Genomic DNA, 18,309 nt, shown 5'->3' on the forward strand with positions numbered 1-18,309 from the left:
ATCATGAAATGTACAAACAATGTAAAGAGCAACAGGCATTTTCAATTTATGTGAGAAAATGAAAAATGACAATGCTGGTATGCCGGTCAACCATAAACCTGCATAAACCAAGCATAAACCAAGCATAAACCAGACTAGACCAGCATGGAATTAAGTTATTTTATCTAGTCACCTGTTTTTAAAAAATCCCACCGTGTCCTCCTGCAGGCTCTGTAGTAAATAAAGTAGCTGTGTGTAAATAAGTTGCATGTAGTATGTTTTAGCATCACCAACCACAGTAGGTGTAGATGCTGTTGTAGTGGAGGAAGCGCACACGGAGGTTGTGGAGCACTGCAGGTTCATGGAGAAAACTGAGGGCCGTCAAGTCATTTTCTCCTTCCAGAATGTCGGGGTTCCCCAGAGGAGGGAGACCAACAGGGGGCGCCACTGGGTACTGCACCTTCTTAGGAGCAAGAGATAAGGTTCGTTCAGAAATTCTGCGCCTGTGATAGAGGACACTAAGAAATTCATGTTTATTCTGGTTTCAGTGGGTGCTTATTAGTGTATTCTTTCTAAATGTGCAAAAGGATATAATGCAAATGTGCTAATTAAATAAAAAGCTGATTTTTGTGGGAAACTGAGTGAAAGAATGGCCTATGGCGTGTTTTAAATTACTATGAAACACACTGTTTCATATGATCCAATGGCAGATAATACCTGAATCCATTCTTCTGAGGTTTGTGATTGTTAGCCAAATATTAAAGGAATGCCAAGAATCATTTGTGGAAGGAGATTAATGCATTTATCAGCCATTTATCAGCTACATTCTGAAATTTGCTTGATCTCTGTAGAGAAATATAGCCTCTTGAAGGTCATGGAAGCCAAGTAACTTTGGAAGAAATACATTCCAAAACAATCCTACACACAGTTCTTGTTAACGTTTTTGTTTGTGATAATGTTCTAAACGACTGATGTATCTGTGCATCTCACTCTGCCATCACTGAGCAGCAGTAGGAGTTGCTGGTCTCCAGGCCTGTAGTTCTGCTGTAACTGTGCACACACCCACACTTCTTCAGGATCAGGCACCCACACATTCGCTCCCTTAAGAGAGAGCAGTTCACATGTTCACACTGACAGTATATCACCAGTGATAGCCCACATTACATTTTTAAACTCATCATTAAGAGAATTAATTTATAGCCCACTTCACTTGTTGTATAACAGGACATGCAAATTCCAAAACTGTTATGCTTCTAAAGGGAACAGGAGCCATCTTTAATGCAGGACAGGTCTACTTAAATGTTCAGTTAACCTCACATCTATTATGTTACTTGGGATTAACATTAGAATTAATATCAATACAGAATAACTAATAGTGTTAAGATTTTGCCTTTTATTTAATCTGAAATGGCCTTTAACTACAAGTTACTCATTTTTAAGCAGAAAGCATATATTTAACAGAAACTTACACAAAAGCCTCAACAACTAATGAAAGCTGCCTTTATTACAGCTTCCGTTCTTTTCAGGAGACCTGCTTTCGGATTTCAAGACATCTGCAGGGATATTTCTCCACACCTCCAAAGTTCAGTCAGAGAAGTTGTTTGCCGCAGGTGTTCATTCGGTGAACACCTGCAGCTTCTTTGTTTGATCTGAAAATGCTTGTTTTTTGTCTATTTCCTTTTTTCAGTAAGGGTTGTTAACAGCTACACATCTTTCAGACTCAAAGCACTGAGTTGTGTTCTCACAGTGGAAGGATGAACAGAAACACCTGTGGATTTTTTCAGATCTGAAGCAAGAGTGCAGATTGATTTTCTTCTCTCTCCCAAAGTTAAAAGCTTCAAGTAGTTTATCAGGTTTTGCACAGCTGTTAGGAGTCCCATTTTCTCTGTAGCTTTTAATAATTTTTTTGATAAACTCGTTTCTCCCCTTATGTTCCTTTGCAATTCCCCTTCCTTATGCAGTTGGATTATCTTATACCTGATCTCCTCAGAAATATGTCCAGAAAAATGAGTAATTAATAACCTGTACTTGCCATTTTAACTACTAATTAAATATGTGATGGGTGTTTTCAGAGTTTTGCACAGTACTATATCTACAGGAGCAGTCTTGAGAGGTAGAACTACTTATCTTGGCAGTGTGTTTGTTTAACTGGACAAAAATACCATCAGAATAAACACAAATAAACAATACACTGTGATTTGTTCTGCATGTCAGTGTATTAGCTTAACCATTTCTAAAGATCTCCTCATTGATGTGCAGTATTTGCAGTCATCTAATCAATCTGTCATTAAATTAAATCAGATGTGCTGCTGGTGGATTTCAACAAATCTATAAAATGGAAAAGTCAGAAGCTAAAGCTGTGTTCTTATAACTAACATATTAATATTTACAGAAAAAAAAAAAAGCTTTTTACACTTCACTGCGTTTTACACAGTACTGCATATATACTCTGTTCTCCATTACAGAAGCTTGACTTTCACTGACAGAATAGCCACTATCTGTGTAAGAGAAACTGCCCCATTTTTGAATCCAACACAAAAAGCTGAGCTTCCTGTAAGTGTCCAGGCCAATGACAGCATTTCTCCAGCATCAGCATAATACAGCCTCATGTGCATTAAACATTAACACCAGTCATTCATTCCCCTGTGATGTTCTCACTCTTCATCAGCCTGGAACATTCATTTAAAGCACCGGAATGAGTTTTATTTTGAACTTCTTTCCCTTAAACAACAAATTCTATTGCCAGGATTCTTAATAAAAGTCCTCTAGAAAATTAAATAAAAACCGTTACCAGTAAAACCTTTTCTGTGTTATATTTGATGTCTCCTAATGCAAAACTTATTTCCATTCTTACCTTGGTGTAGAGCTCAGGAGTTGCCATATTTTCCAGGCCACTTTGGTAAACTAGACTCTTGAGGCTTAAGGTTTGGGAGAAATGATGAGAGATTCAAAATAATAGCAACACAAGCAGAGGCTCCTCTCTTCCTCTGTGTCTCTCTCACCGGCCCTGCGCCCTTTGCTCTGGCACAGAGGAGAGACATCATAACCATAATGGCAAGTTAACGGTTAATCTTCACGTGGACGCTGGGAGGGCCATTTAGGTTTAATCACTGCTTATGAACAAGCATCAGTATGAGAGTTATCTTTGAAAGGATTTTTAACAGATACTGAAAATACATTGTGTTCTGATGTAGATGGGGTTGGTTGGCATGTCAGCCAATTTTAATAGACATATTTTATATTATACTCTGCATACATTCTGAATAGTACATACCAAATATCACAACGAGAATGCAGTACATAACTATAACACTGCTCAAATTTACATTAAATGTGTAAGAACCTATTCCTACTGCTAAGCTTTAGGCCTTTTGATAAGTGAGTCTACCTCAAGATGAAGATAACATAACCCTTGATTCTATTTATCTACTAAATAGACATTTTTATTTGAATTGTGTTTTATTTATATTTATGTTTATAAAACTAAAACAGTCCTTTATTGACTAAATAGAAAACCATTGTTTGTAATGAATTAGGAAGTTTTAATGCAGGTAAATGAAAAAAAAAAAACTTATTAGATAAAGTGGCCCAATTTGTTTTTCTTATTTTTCAGTTCATACCAGGAATAAAATACATGAAACATTCCTATTGTTTGAGTAAAAACATCATTTGGTTGCAACTGAACGTTTATATTTTGTTGATGTATTCTTTGAAACTTTTTTAAAGCTTTTTAACATTGTGCAAATCAACCCCGTTGGGGCTAGTTGGCAAAAGGGCTCATTAATATAGCCATAAATGCACCAGGACATATTTTCTGACCTTTTTTGGTAAAGATGTGTTATTTGCTGCTAGTCATCCTAACATACGGTTTGCTTGGGATATAAGGCTGAGAACAAAAACTGTGTGAACTACATGTGCTCATATTCTTACAAAATGAGCTGTATTTGTCTGTTTATTCTGTTTATTTGTTCGTTATGTTTATGGGCACTTTAACAAGGTTGCCACAGTACATCAAATTCTTATTTTCCATGGTACAGGCCTTTTAAATTCTTTAAAGAGGCTCTATAAAATGTGATCAAATGGTTGGAATCACTGACAAAGTGGCCAATAAAAGAGACATTCACACACGGAACATACAGAAACGCTTTACTCTGTAAAATGGCAAAGTAAACTGCAAGATGGTTAAACCCTGGAACTATCATCCCTTCAGAAAAAAAAAAATAAACATGTAGTTTCAACCTGGTAATGTGCGTTCATTCAAAAAAACTTCCAGACATAGTATAAGTCTCCATTCACATTTTGATACTGAATTCAGATGTGCTCAGATTGTTCTGTGGTGAATTTTTGATTCAGAAATGAAAGTGTGAACATAATATAAAATAAAACTTGAAGAGCATATAAAAGAACATCAGTAATTACAATAAGCACCATGGACTGATGAAATACGAAATAAAAATGCATGGCAAGAGTTGTTCATCTCTAAACCATTGTGCCCAAGATAACCATTTATGAACTTATCAATGTCTATACACCAAAGTAAACATAAAATCTACAAACACCTTTGTGGCAGTTTAGAATAAAACATGTCAATCGAACCTGGAGCTCAGAACTTCCTTCTTTTAAAATGTAGAAAGCTAAACGATTTCCAGCAGCTACCAAATCAAACTGTTCTTACACTGAATTTGTAGAAACTTGAAAGGGCAAAAGCGATGCCAGTGGGTTTAATGGAAATTAAAATTGCTAAGAGACTGTTAAAACTGTCCCTAGTTCAAACTGTTTAAAAGAGTTGGTTTGTCCAAACTGCTAGGAATTTGCAATCATGAGGTCCTACTATCCTAAACTGCTCAAAATTAGGGATCAAAATTCAACTATTTTAACGAGGCTACGTCTAACCAGCCTCCAAAACTCAACATGTCTTTCACATGACTCCTTCCGCAGTGCTCTATATTGCACAATACTGACTGCATCATTTTGTCGTCTCTGTATCATGACCACAGACGACTGTATTGTTAAAGGACTAGTTCTTTCTCACCTACATCATCCTAAGATATCACCACACCTACTTTGATTGGAGGATTTAGTGATTGTCACATCACTCCATAGACACATCGTAGCGCCACTTTCAACTCTGGGATCTGCAAATGTTTTGTTCTTATAGACAGTAAAAACACATTTTGAAAAAAAAAAAAAAGTTACGTCTGAAAACCCAACTGACAGTCCTGGAGAGAAATCCCAACCAGTGGGCTTAAATCAGAGTCCCACAGAGCAGGACTAGAGCATCTTGGTAAAGGTGTTGAGCTGATCTGCTGGAGTGGGGAGTTGTGGTCCTGGTTGATAAACCTGTATGTAGGTAGTTTAAAAACACCTGATCGCCCTGAAAGAGAGACAAGATGGAAGGGTAATTAAAGAATCATCACACTCTATTTTGGCTTACAGTCGGTTAAAGGTCTGCATCTCATTCTTGGTTTTATCATATTTAATACTGTCTTATTCTAATGTAATTATTCTTATCCATTCATTCTATCCTCTGTCTGCTCTCTCATGTTCTTTTGAGTGAGCTTCACACTTAAAACTCCAAAACTTTCAAATAGCAATGAAGAGAAACAATATTGTACAACAATAATAGAAAACTTAAGCGCAAATGTTCAAATGTAACTCTTTTTGCTTAGGTCTATCCATATATTACAGAGGTCTGCTATCTGCTGGTGGGGCCCAACAAAATATTAGGTTTCGGGCGGGTTCAGGATGACTTTTCACATACAGTTGGGGTTTGGTTTGTAGTAGATCTGTTTTTATTTGAAAGAATACGCCAAGCAAATTTGGGTTTGAAATTTAGCAGCACCAGTTGGGCCTGCTCAGTTGGGTCTGGATTAGAGAACTAATATGCACACTCACCTTTGTTATACATCATCTTTGTCTTCATGACAGTTCCCCTCTTCCTTAAGTGCCTCTCCACCACTGGATGCCTCTTCTATGTGAGCTAACATATCAGCCATCAGAGCCTCCTCCAGTCGCTTCCTCACGTTGTACACCAGCTCCTCTTGTTTCCTGAACCAGCCAAGCAGAATAAAACTCACAGTTCAGTACAAGCAGTGAATGTTTTTCTGAGCCTAAACTACAGGGGCCCATAAAATGCAGGATAAAATGCTTCTGGTTAAAAAAAACTGGCCAAAAAAATCAGCTACCGGCCAATTTGGCTGCAAAGAACATGGAATCGAAAAATGCCATAAAAATGCATGATTAGTGTATCCCTATTTAACATGAGACACAATAAAAAATAAACCCAATTTCAAAAAAGTTGGGACAGTATGTGAAATGCCAATAAAATTAGAAAGGATATGTTGCTCTGAAATGTGTATATATCTTTCAGTGTTAATGGTACCTTCATAGTGCAAGTTGCCCATGCCATGGCCACTAATTCAACCCATACAAGGACACACCCTAACCCTGGAACTTGTATGCTGGTAAACAATCAGGATGGGCCTTAACCTTTTTTCACCCAGAGATAACAACATCCATTATTTCCTTGAACAATCTGAAAGGTTGAATTGTCACACTGCAACACACATATCCACTAAGTATCAGTTCTGGACGTTGTTGACATATGACTTACACTGTGCACAGTACAGTCTTAACTTGAATTTGTGAATGCAGAAACAAACAGTGTTTACTGACTACAGTCTGTCAAAGTATTTCTGAGCCCATGAGGTAACATCCATCACAGAAACATGCCCGTTTTTAATGCAGTGCCGTCTGAAGTGTAGAAGATCACACGCATTCACTTGTTTTTGGCCTTGCTTTTTATGCACAGAGATTGTTCCAGATTCCCTGAATCTTTTGATAATTACATGCACTAGGGAATCTTGTAATCACTTGTTGAGGTACACTGGACCTTTCTCACCCACTGTTCTTAGAAATAACTTTCTTCTCAACAACCCACTTGCGTAGTTTTCATGAAGATTCTGACATTCACTATTGTTTTCTTATCTGGGGCTTGTTCTTAGTTAAGAACAGAATCTACACATACTCAAGAGCACAAAGGTGTGAACAATTCTGTGGTTTAAGAACACGTGAATCGGACGTAGATGTTTCTTAGGACCTTTCTCAAGAACAAATTTAGGAAAGAACTTCGAAAGATATTGGTGAATAAGGCCTATTGTCCTTCAACCGTTGCATTGTTTGACAACGCATTTTTGCAAAGTGGCAAGCCTTGACGCATCCTTGCTCATCCTGGATGTTTCCTTTTGTACCCAAGCATGATTGCATCACCTGTTTACCATGTTTTTTTGAACATTTCACAACGGTCTCAACATACCAAAAAAAAAAAAAATTGATGAAATAAAACATTAAACATCTTGTCTTTGTACTGCTTTTGTTTAAATACAGGTTTCATTTTAAGTACAGGTTATAATTCATTTTTATTCCAAACTACACGTCTTATTTGATTACCCAATCGGGTAAACAAATACTAAAATGATTTCAGATACCGTATAACTGAACACCAAATCCTTATTGCCTAAAGCATTTTGTTACTTGCAAGTTGTGCAAGTTCAATTATTTACAGTTCAAATACAGTATGGCACATACCTGATGTCCTCATCAGTGACGATGAAAGCCTTGCAGAGGGGCTGGGCCGTGTTGAGCCACACACCGGGGTTCTTCTCCACAGCTGCAGACAGCTGGCCTGTGATAGGGGCAGCACTAGTGTGCAGAGCACTAGCTATCGCAGATAAAAGAGTCTTATCCGTGCATCCAGGGCCAACTCCTACGGGAAGACAGCCAGTCACACTAGCTTTAGAGTTTTATGTTCATGGTTTAATAACAAATGTTAAACTAGCACTGTAACTTTATGATTCTAAATCCAATGTACCCCGCAGAGGATAAAAAGAAACCTATAAGCAGTTTAAATGTAAAAGCCCTGAAGCGGCCATACCCTGCAAACCTTTTGGGAGCTCCATGGTTTTCACCAGCTCTTCAGCAATGTCATAAGCATTAAGTCCACTCAGCTTCTTCTCCCAAAACAGCTGCAAATAAGTATGGTGGAATTTTGAAAAACAAAGGGGAAAAAAGCTGCTTTTCTATTTAAATAATAGTAATAAACGCTATTCAGTGTTTCTAAAATCAGTTACTTAGACGTATGTACCTGTCTTGGCTGGTCAACAGCCTTCTGTGGGTCTGTTTTGACTTTGTTGCTGGGGTGGTTGGTAACTTTTGTGACAGGCTGCTTAAAGATGGATGCCGTCTGACGAACTGGGAGCGAGGTGTTCAGGTCTGGTTTGCCCTGTAATCCATGCAGAAAGGACGTGCGTGGGATAAAAAGACATGAAACTTTCATATTTTTGTGGAGAAATTACTGACAGACATATTGAACTCATATGAATGCTTCAACTGGTTTTAGAACAACTGCATGAACAATATCAAAATAATCAAACTAGCGATTCTAGTTCATATAACCAGATTTCTCTGCAAACATATCATTTCCACAAATTTTAAAAAGCTAATAAATAACATAACTATTACTATTATTAGTAATTCCACTTCACAGCACAATCTCTGCAGAATTGTCAATGTCATTTCTAATATGTTCATATTTTTGTATTATGGAAAATTTGATTTAATGATTTAAATCAAATGTTCCATCAACAGTTCCTTCATTCAGGGATCCGGTGGCCCTCACCTTTGTCTGACTGTTATTGTCATAGCGGAGCCTCTGTCTGCTCTTGTTAAGTTTGCTCATGAGCATCTTTCCTGTACGGAAGTCGAAGGAGCTGAGATCCATAGAGTTGCCAAGGTAACGTGCCAGCTGAGGCTTGCTCCGGAACTTCTTTCCAGTAGGACTGGGAGAGTAAAAATAGGATGAATCGTACAAGGAGACTCGATGCAAACTAAGAGAAATGCTGTGACTGCCAAGCTTTTGCACAAAGACACATAATAGAAGTAATGCATGGGGTTGCTTTTTTCTGAACAATAACAAATGGAAAAGCAAACCATGACATGCATTCATCATGGCCTAGTTAGTCAAGCCAAACTGGGCAAGCAGTTTCAGAACAAACCCATAATTACACACATCCACTGACAGCATGAACAGTGTCACCAACGTCAATAATGATAATTAGTGATGCACCAATAACTTTTTTTGTTGACACCAATACCAGGTACTTCTTTTACAGTGTTGGCTTTCCTCTGTCCAAATTGCTTGTACTGGTGGTGGAGACATTATAGCTTTGGCTATCATCAAACTTTTATTAAAAAACTGCAATACTACATCATTCATATCAGTTTTGCAGAAATTCTATAATCCATAATAGCCATTTACAAATACACTACCAACCTAATATTGATACCACAGAAAGGTATTGGTGCATCTCTAAATATTATGAAATGATGTAATGTATGTTATTTTCTCCCTTTGCTGAATCTGCAATATAATACAAAATAGGATGCTGAAACTGAGTAAATGCTGACAGTTCAATACAGACCTTACCTCACCTGTCAGACAATCAATTAAGAGGTTAATCATTATAATAAAAATATGGATAATCGTTATTTCCACACATTAAGTATGCAGCCTGGTAGAAAATGGTTTGCATGGTTACCAATAAGTGTTCAAATGCATATAACAGAGACACTGTGCTGGGCAGAACAGATACATTTGAATATCTCAACATTTTACAAATATATCACAGTATTATGGTATTTAATGATATTTAAGTTTGCATTAATAAAGTTAATCAACCTATGCTTCCCACGCTGCTATTTTATGTCTTACAAATCTTGTTTTGATTAGACTGTTTCCAGACAGGAAACTTGGGGTACAGTGGGGCACAATCTAACACAGGGTAACATGTAACATGGCTTTTTATTGCAGGTACTTTCCTAAATCGTGCTTGTGGCTTTCTTATCATAGCAATGTGATCTATGAATTCTAACAGCTACCTGACAAACATTTCTTAAGATTGACCCTGAAGACTGGTTTTGTACCTTGAAAGTAACTTAATTACTAAATTACTTAAGTACTTAATTTTTTTATTACTGAGCTGCGTGTATAAGTTACAGAATTCACACCTATATTATTCTAATTATCCCCTTTGTGGTTGTAACACTGTACCATTTTGTGGAAAATGACTAACACACAGTGACAGCTAGGCTAAAATACAACCTCCACACAGTGGGGTTAGTTTATGCATGCTGTAATAAACAACGAGATAAATACATTTCCCCCAATATAATTTTTTTTCAGAACTTTTTACTCCCAGATTCACCAAAAATATAAATCATGTAAAAAAAACTGTATTTCAATATTATCTCACTAATATTTACTGTTCTCTTTTGTAGTAAAAAAAAAGTTGTCTGTTTCACTAGCCACATTTAATTTAATACATATATTTTTATGTATTCAGGCTGGAATTCTCATCTGATTCAAACAACATGAAACAGTACTGAATTAACTGTGTTTGCATAACTTTTCTAGACTTTTCTAGTGAATGTCTACAGAACTAGCCCCTCAGCCTGTTCCAACTAACCACACCTATAGGGTAAATTGTAACACTTCCATTTGTGCAACTTTTGGCTGGATTGTTAACAAACAATAGTTACATGCTCATTTTTATTAGATTTGCACTTTGCTTGCATAAAAAAGATCAATCTTATACAATTAGTTTAAATATGGTTATAAAAACCAAAATGTGTTGTGCCCCACTCTCCCCAAAATTTATTTGTTTGTTATGTATTTTGGACAATTTGAGGCACCCAGCAAATGACAAACAATGCGGTTAACTGTCAGGTTCTAGATTTCACATGTAAAGTTAGTCAAGTTATTTTATTGAGTACTGTCAAACACGTATTTGTTATCTAGCCTCAATGCTATTACTATGGAGAGGAATTCATGCAAAATGGAAAAGCAATCACTACAGTGAAAACGTGACATGCAATGCACACATGACAATACTTTTTCATTGTGACATGCAGAGTACGTCCCAAAAAACAAAACCTCTATTACATTATTTTCTCTTCGCTTGACCTTTTTACTGAAAAACAAAGTATAAGGATTCACATTTTAAAAACAAAAAACTAAATTCATATCAGAATTGAACACAATTTACCTGAAATATAATGGCACAGATATCGCCAACTTGAAATGCACAGCTATTACTTTCTAACATCCAATACTTCAAACTATTTTAAATCAATGTAAAGGATCTTTTATTTTTTATTTTGGCCCTTTTTCCTCATGTTTTTGTTTAAAAGCAATCTTTGCACTGCATTTCACTGTTTTGACTACATTTCAATACGGCAAATAAATGTAAAGTTCACAAAAAGAAGTCAAGCAACGTGAAAACATTGTAGTAGAGGTTTTGCTTTTCATTTTAACGCTTATTCCTCATGTTACTATGGAAAAGTAATGTTGTGTGTGCACTGTATTTCACTGTTAGAACTGCATTTCAATGAGGCAAATCAGTTTAAAGTACTACACAATGGAAAGCAATATAGCCATGCCTTCATTATATTTCAATGTGAACTGTGATCAATTCTGACAAATTCAGTAGGGGTGTAAAAATGCGTAGTGACATTGTGATATCATGATGCAAAACTGTGCATCATGGAGGTGTGACAATGCATTGTGTATAACAGGCATTCCATTAATTATGCCATCTAATGCAACTGCGTTGTTTAAACACCAGATTTTGTAAATGATCAACACCAATCCACACCTCACCTGCCTCTCAGCTTTCATGTCGTTAGCAAGTTGTGCCAGAACATTATTACAATTGTCATTTTTCTTAATTCAAATTCTGTTTAAAATATCGTGAGAATATCGAACTGTGGAGCCAGTATTGAGAATCGAATCATGGGCTGAGTGTATCGTTACACCCCTAAAATTCAGCATTGAACTTTTTACATGTAAATCCTCATGTATTATTTTTCAATAAAGAGGTCAAGCAAAGTGAAAATAATGTAACAGAGGTTTTGTTTTTCATTTTGGCACTGTTATGCATGTCACTGTGGAAAAGTAATGTGCACTGCAGTGACTGCTTTTCAATAGGGCACGAATTCCTCTCCAAAAACACTACATGTCAATATCACGGTTATACCGGTATAGATGATATATCGCCCAGCACTGAGCGGTTCACCATGTATCTCTTGTGCAGCTGTGGCTGAGCTCCACTGCGTCACAACATAAACAGTCATGATGGCTAATCTTACTCCCTCACCTCCCACCATCTTTAACAAAGACAAGCCTATTCTGCAAGCATGTTCCCTTAAACAACCCTTCAAGCATGTCTTTTACTTTAGACTTTGTAACGATGCAATTCACAGCATGATTTCACACGGACACTCGGTATGACTGAAGACATGAAGATGTCATGCAAAATCTGGCCATGTTTTCTGGCCACTTTCAAGCTTGCAAGACGTGCAAACAATGAAGTTAGATAAAATGACCAGCCTACCATAAACTAAACAAACGACCCGCTTCCCCTCTCTCTCGCCTCTGCTCTTCCTCCTCTTCCTCACCTCTGCTAAAGAAAAAAAAAGAAACAGGCTCGTCTATTTCTGGTCATGGCCGAACTGTGCCCGTAGTAGGAGAGTAAATAAACCCACATGCTCGGTTTCAGACGGCTGACTGAAAATAACACTGACACAGGACCTCGGCTCTGGCTGACTTTTGAAAGGGCTTCGATTATGCATATTTGCCGACCCGTTCCCACAAACTAAACCCCTTCCAGACCGGAGTCTGTTGCAGAATGGCGTAAGGCCACCTCAGCACACCATCCCTTCTCGCTCAGTACCTAAAATAATAGACATCGCTTTTCCCCGCTGACAAACCCGACTTTCTGGTCACTTCTTCCCTTTTCCAGCCCTTTGGGAGAGCCGAGCACTCCCACCTTTTCCTGTCCATGATATCCACGGTTCTATCCACTGATTTGGCGAAGGTCTTTTCCTCAACCGTATATTAATTTTTTAGCCTCTGTTTCTCTCTCTCTCCTCCCTCCCGACTTTAACATGAGCTCTTTGTGGCAGCGATGCCGGACCGCGAACGAATCGTTCTTCTGAATCGGTTCCTTTCAACAAATCGGTAGAACCGATACACAACTCCCAAGTGAATCTGACTTTGTTGTAGTTTCTAAGCATGTTTACGTTCATATTAAAGGCAAGATGAAAAGAAATAAAGTCGTTCACAATTTAATTTAATGAACTGACAACACGTTAATTTAAGAAACACCTCTCTGAATTTACATTATCTCTCTGTAGAATGCAGAATATGCACCAGCCTTGCACTTACCAAGACAAGCCTGAACCCATTAGCGAGCACTAAGGGAAATAGGTCACTTTATGAATTAAACATCGTTAAGGATGAATTCAATCTGAAATCTGACTAATAATTGTGAATATCGCCTCGACATAATGCGGATGTGTCACATCTAGCAAAGATGCGACACTGCTGGCCCACAGAATTAAAAAAAGACTTCAAAATTGATGAATATGGAGGACGTGGGAATTAAATTGACTTAACTAAAAATATTTAGTGAGTTTTTTTTGCCAAGGTCGACCTCATCTTGCTCATTAATGGTTTTAACCAGAGTGCTTTGTAACAATACTTAATTACATGCAATACATAAAAGATCAACATGAATAAAACTGAACTGAATCTAATCCATCACCGTGCTTTCCCTCAGCACGGAACGAAAATGAACCGCTGAATCTATTGACTGAAACTGACCGTTATAACGAATCGGTTCGGAAAATTGAATCGAACATCCCATCACTACTTTGTGGGCACGTTTCTTTTGTCGCTATGCAAATCGCTCCGCCGTGACCGGAGCCTCGTCACTCTGCCCGGCGCTGAGGCCGCTGAAGGATCCATCCGCTCGGAAAAACACAGAAAGTGACACTTACGGGCGATCTAGTGCAGATAAACCTGGTTATACTCCGCAATACACATATTTATGTCCCAGCACAAGCCGGTGTTTCGCCGTTAAAATTCATATTATCAGTGATATGTTAGCCTGCACTCGACATTAATATCGTCGCTGACTGATTTAACGTTACTGTGTAAAACCGACACAGGTAACAGCGACGCTAACGTTACATTCTCAGCACGTTTGAATTTTAACGGTTAACGTTACGTTAGCAGGCTGCAAACAATGCTGCAGTTGCTCCGAGGCACGCAAAGGGTGAATAAGAGCTGTAACATCATAAAATTAAACATATAATTGTGTTTTACGCATTAGCTGACTAAATACAGTGTAATATTCATTAAAGACCAGTGCTGTCATACAGCAATGCAGATATGCGGCTAGGTTAGTAAAATGAGTTGGCTGCCGTTTAGCCATAGCGACTAAAAGCCGAACTCGCTCAGACTAAATGTTGGCACAGGCCAATCCGTGAGCACACTAGCTTATTTTAATCTCTTTTAAGGTTTACTTTCACATCGAGAAGCCCGTTGCTTATTGTGCAAACGAAAGACTTTGCTAAGTGGACGTAGTGCGGCAGGCTAGCTAGCCTTTTCACCGACTGAATAGAGACCCAGTGCGGAAAGCTTTATCTAACGTTACATTTTTGTGCACAAGCAAACGGATCTGCTAGCTCAGATTAACGACAAAAACCCTCATTTTAACACACGAAGAAGGCGAAATCTTGCGAACCTATTTAGCGAGCGTTTAATTTGCGATTTTAATTTTGCTACTTACTCGTTTTTCTCCATCTTGCATGCTGTTTCGGTGTCTCCTGGTGAATGTTAAATCCCCTCTTCTCTCCACTTTCACTCCCCTCCCCCTGCAATGAGGCGAATGAAAGACATAATGCGCGCTACAGGGGGAATGAAGCTCTTTCAGTATCGGCGAACTAGAGCACAGCGTGACCAAAGCCTAGATTTCTGTGCCGTTTTACGAGTATAAATTTCTTTGTATAGACAAAAATCGTTTGTTTGGCTTTTATATCGATTAGGCTGATTAGAGTACCCTGGTTTAACAATATATCGCAGTGCTGTTGTTGTCTACAAGCTGTTGCTTGAAACCCAATAGCTTCCTTACAAATGTATTACTGCTGACTACTGCTTAGGTTAACGGTTAAAATAAAGCAGAAGAGACTAAATGAATTGCCATTTTGTTGAATCATGGACATTTCTCCTGGTAGAAGTAGATATGTTAAAAGTAAGAGTATACATCTTAAGACCCCCAATTGTGATGTCCTGTCATTGGCTTCAAGTACAGCCAATTCATGGTCAGTTTCTTCCAGTAGCCCCTCTGACCATATAAAGCTTTTAATAATAAAATGCATGTGTTCACTTTCTTGTTTTCTCCAGGGAGAAAAGATAGTCTTGAAAAGATGGTTCTTCAAGGGTTCTTTAGTAAAGAAAATTGTTCTATATTGAACCATGAACACTTAAAAGAACCCTTTGCATGCCTAAATGGTCCAGATCGATGGATAATGTACTCTATATGGTTCTGTATAGAATCTTTTTTTTTTTTAATGCTTGTAAGTTTGGCCAAATCGTGTGCCACCATATGGGAACTAATTTATCTTCTCTGCTTCAGACTGTAGTCACAGTTCTGCTGGCCAAAAGTGCCTAGGCATAGTGAATGAAAAACAGTTACAGCATATATCAGTTTCCTGGATGATGTTTGGTCAAACTTTTCAACACCCTGATGAGTTTCATGGAACATAAAGACCATTTCTTTTCATGTGGGATGTTCGGTTCCATCATATATAAAGTGAAATTCTAAAAATTCCAACAAAGTTTAGGCATGCAAATGGTTCTTTGAGTGTTCATGGTTCTATATAGAACCACTATCTTAAAGAACCCTTGAAGAACCATCTTTTTTTAAGAGTGTACATTTGAGATTTAGTGCAGGATAAAAGATCATGCTGCAAATCATTATTTACAACAAAATCAAGCTTTTATTATTTTTTGGGTGATTGCAAAAATCAATAGCACATAGAAACTGCATTTAATCAGGAATATTTCTGCTCCTTTTAAAGGTTCTGACAGACTGTGCCAAGGCAAGATACAGAGTAAGTGATCCACTCACCACAGGCCGTTCTCAGGTCATAGCCCTGTGCAGACAGACAAGGCAATTCATATGGCCCTGGAAGCTTTACTTACACGGCACAAAGAAGTACGCCATTTGTTGCATGAGCTCAAAACACAGAAATGCAGTAAATGTAATGTTCAATTAAAGTTACAAAAATGAACACAAAAACAAAAAAAGAATATGTAATTATAACATGGATTGAATATTGCTTCTTCTTTGGGTAGTGCTTCTAAAATGTACTCAACAATTAATCAGCCATATTTCCTTTAACCACAAACCCAATTAGCATGTAAATCCTCCTTTCTCTTTTTTTAACTGGTAAAAACTGAATAGCATTGCATTTAAGAAATTCAGCATTAGACCCATATCACATGTAAAATACTCTTGCCAAATAAATGCTCTAAATCATATGCTGTGAGCAGTAACTCGCTATACAGAGGTTCTGTCAGCATTGATTTTGTTGCATGAAAAAACCTATTAACAATTTTCATTGGAGGTCAGTAAACCTTTACTTTTCCAAACTGGTTCAAGGAGTTGGAGTGAGCAGCTCATAACAGAGCATAAAAGAGTACAGGTGAATTCTCTGCCTGTTTCGGTGCTCGGAAATTTGGCCAAATCGTGTGCCACCATCTGGGAACTAATCCATCTTCACTGCTTAGGACTGGAGTCACAGTTCTGCTGGCCAAATGTGCCTGAGCATAGTGAATGAAAAACAGTTACAGCATAGATCAGTTTTCTGAATGGTGTTTGGTCAAACCTTTGAACACATTGATGAGAGTTTTAATGAAATTTCCACACCATTCCCTTTTACGTGGGATGTCTGGTTCCATCATATAAAGTGAAATTCTACTGCCAGGTTTAAAGGGGAATTCCACAGATTTTTCGAAATTCCTGCATAATTAAATTCCTGAGATGTAAAAAAAAAAAAAAAAGTGGTTTAGTGTGGTACTGATTTCTTTACACTAGTGGTGACGCAAATATAGCCATTTCGTTTACTATCCAAACTACCAGTGAACCTACGTCTTTTGTGTGTTTTTATATGTAACATTGATGATAGTAAAACGGTGGTAAATCTGGGAAAAAAGTTCTCTTTGGCGACTACTTTGCCTTATGACGCCCAGCATTTTGAACCAAAACATGATCACATTATCATAAACAATGTTTCAGTCATCAAGCAACTTGTTAGTAAAATCTTATATAATACCTTTCTGTGAGGGAGCTTTTAGAGGCTTTAAACTTTTCAGACATCTGGTTGCCATCACCAAGAATTTGAGGGGTTCTTGGTAAGAGACTTGGTAAATTTCTCTAGAATGTAGCATTTCACATAAGAACAACTCTGAATGACTTAACTATGCAGAACTTTAGAAAAATCGGTGCAATTCTACGTTAATCACATCCTCAAATCTGTCAAAGTGGGGCAGAGGCAAAAACATAAAAGTCTGTTATTAATTGTAATGTATTAAGTATTATAAATGTATATTACATAGACAGTATATTGTAACGTATAATATACTGTCCGTTTTTCTCCAGTTCAGTAAAAGGGAGAAATGTTTGTACCCATTACACTATATAATCACAAATCTACTCAATGTCTACTTAATGGCAGATAATAATTGTACATTAAATGAAAAACAAAAAAGCCTGGCTACACCTTTTTGCCTATAACACCACCTATAGGTGAGCTCTGACTGTGAAAAGAGGATGTAAAGCGTGTTATGTTTCAGTGTAATACACACCAACTGCTCAATAATCTCATTTCCATGCTGTAAAGCAAGACTACTCGTTCTTTTTGAATTTGCCATTAATGTAGGGCACGTAATCCAGAATGAGCCGCCAATCTGTGAAATGGACGACAGCCACTGCACCTGCAGCACTCCAGCCAAGTAGAGTGGGAGCCCTTACAGAGATGAGGGAGAAAAACAACATTAAAACCATACTGGGAAAGAAATACAAACAAATTAGCTTTTATTACTTGCAATCGTGTAACCTCCAAGCTTAATGGAATTTTACATCTTAATATTATGAATAATTTGTATGATATAATCCACAATATTTTTGCCTCCCATAGCAGTGTTTCTCAACCCTGGTCTCGGAGGCCCACAGTGCTGCACATTTTAGTGCTTTTCCTGCTTTAAAACAGCCAATTTAACTAAAAATGGGCTGTTAATTAGCTGTTTAGTTGGATCAGGTGTGTTGGGAGCAGGGAAAATGCTAAAAAGTGCAGGGCAGTGGGCCACCGGCACAAGGGTTGAGAAATGCTGTGTTGGTGACAGCACCTGGATGCTTTGTTTTTTTT

General features: G+C 37.6%; 2 protein-coding genes across 13 annotated transcripts in view; both read right to left on the reverse strand.

Annotated features, from left to right (window-relative positions):
* The window catches only part of si:dkey-110c1.10 (unconventional myosin-Va), a 29,025-nt gene extending 26,031 nt beyond the window's left edge, over positions 1 to 2,994 (reverse strand). For 2 of the 3 annotated variants that reach the window (XM_036586007.1, XM_036586009.1), the window contains exons 1-3: positions 2,834 to 2,994; positions 970 to 1,080; positions 274 to 442 (exon numbers count right to left, since the gene is read on the reverse strand). In XM_036586007.1, coding sequence (XP_036441900.1) covers positions 274 to 442; positions 970 to 1,080; positions 2,834 to 2,860 — 307 coding nt within the window. In that variant the 5' untranslated portion in view covers positions 2,861 to 2,994. The remainder of the gene's footprint in view (positions 1 to 273; positions 443 to 969; positions 1,081 to 2,833) is intronic. The other variant, XM_036586008.1, reaches the window with a different exon arrangement.
* A 1,114-nt stretch (positions 2,995 to 4,108) lies between these two features.
* Positions 4,109 to 15,171, reverse strand: mbd3b (methyl-CpG binding domain protein 3b). 10 transcript variants are annotated; one of them, XM_036586018.1, is made up of 8 exons: positions 14,670 to 15,171; positions 12,429 to 12,494; positions 8,657 to 8,816; positions 8,123 to 8,260; positions 7,913 to 8,003; positions 7,567 to 7,744; positions 5,875 to 6,027; positions 4,109 to 5,353 (listed from the first exon to the last, which is right to left on the reverse strand). In XM_036586018.1, the coding sequence occupies exons 1-7, from the start codon at positions 14,681 to 14,683 to the stop codon at positions 5,880 to 5,882; spliced, it is 795 nt and encodes a 264-aa protein (XP_036441911.1). In that variant the 5' UTR covers positions 14,684 to 15,171; the 3' UTR covers positions 4,109 to 5,353; positions 5,875 to 5,879. The 10 variants fall into 10 exon arrangements, with proteins under 10 accessions (XP_036441911.1, XP_036441909.1, XP_036441906.1 ...); XM_036586016.1 differs by having other exon boundaries at positions 12,429 to 12,497; positions 14,670 to 15,170; XM_036586013.1 differs by lacking the exon at positions 14,670 to 15,171 and adding an exon at positions 12,768 to 13,020 and having other exon boundaries at positions 7,922 to 8,003; positions 12,429 to 12,497.
* Positions 15,172 to 18,309: the final 3,138 nt, after the last annotated feature.

Source organism: Colossoma macropomum, unplaced genomic scaffold (genome assembly GCF_904425465.1).
Source record: "Colossoma macropomum unplaced genomic scaffold, Colossoma_macropomum, whole genome shotgun sequence".
Lineage (NCBI taxonomy): Eukaryota > Metazoa > Chordata > Actinopteri > Characiformes > Serrasalmidae > Colossoma > Colossoma macropomum.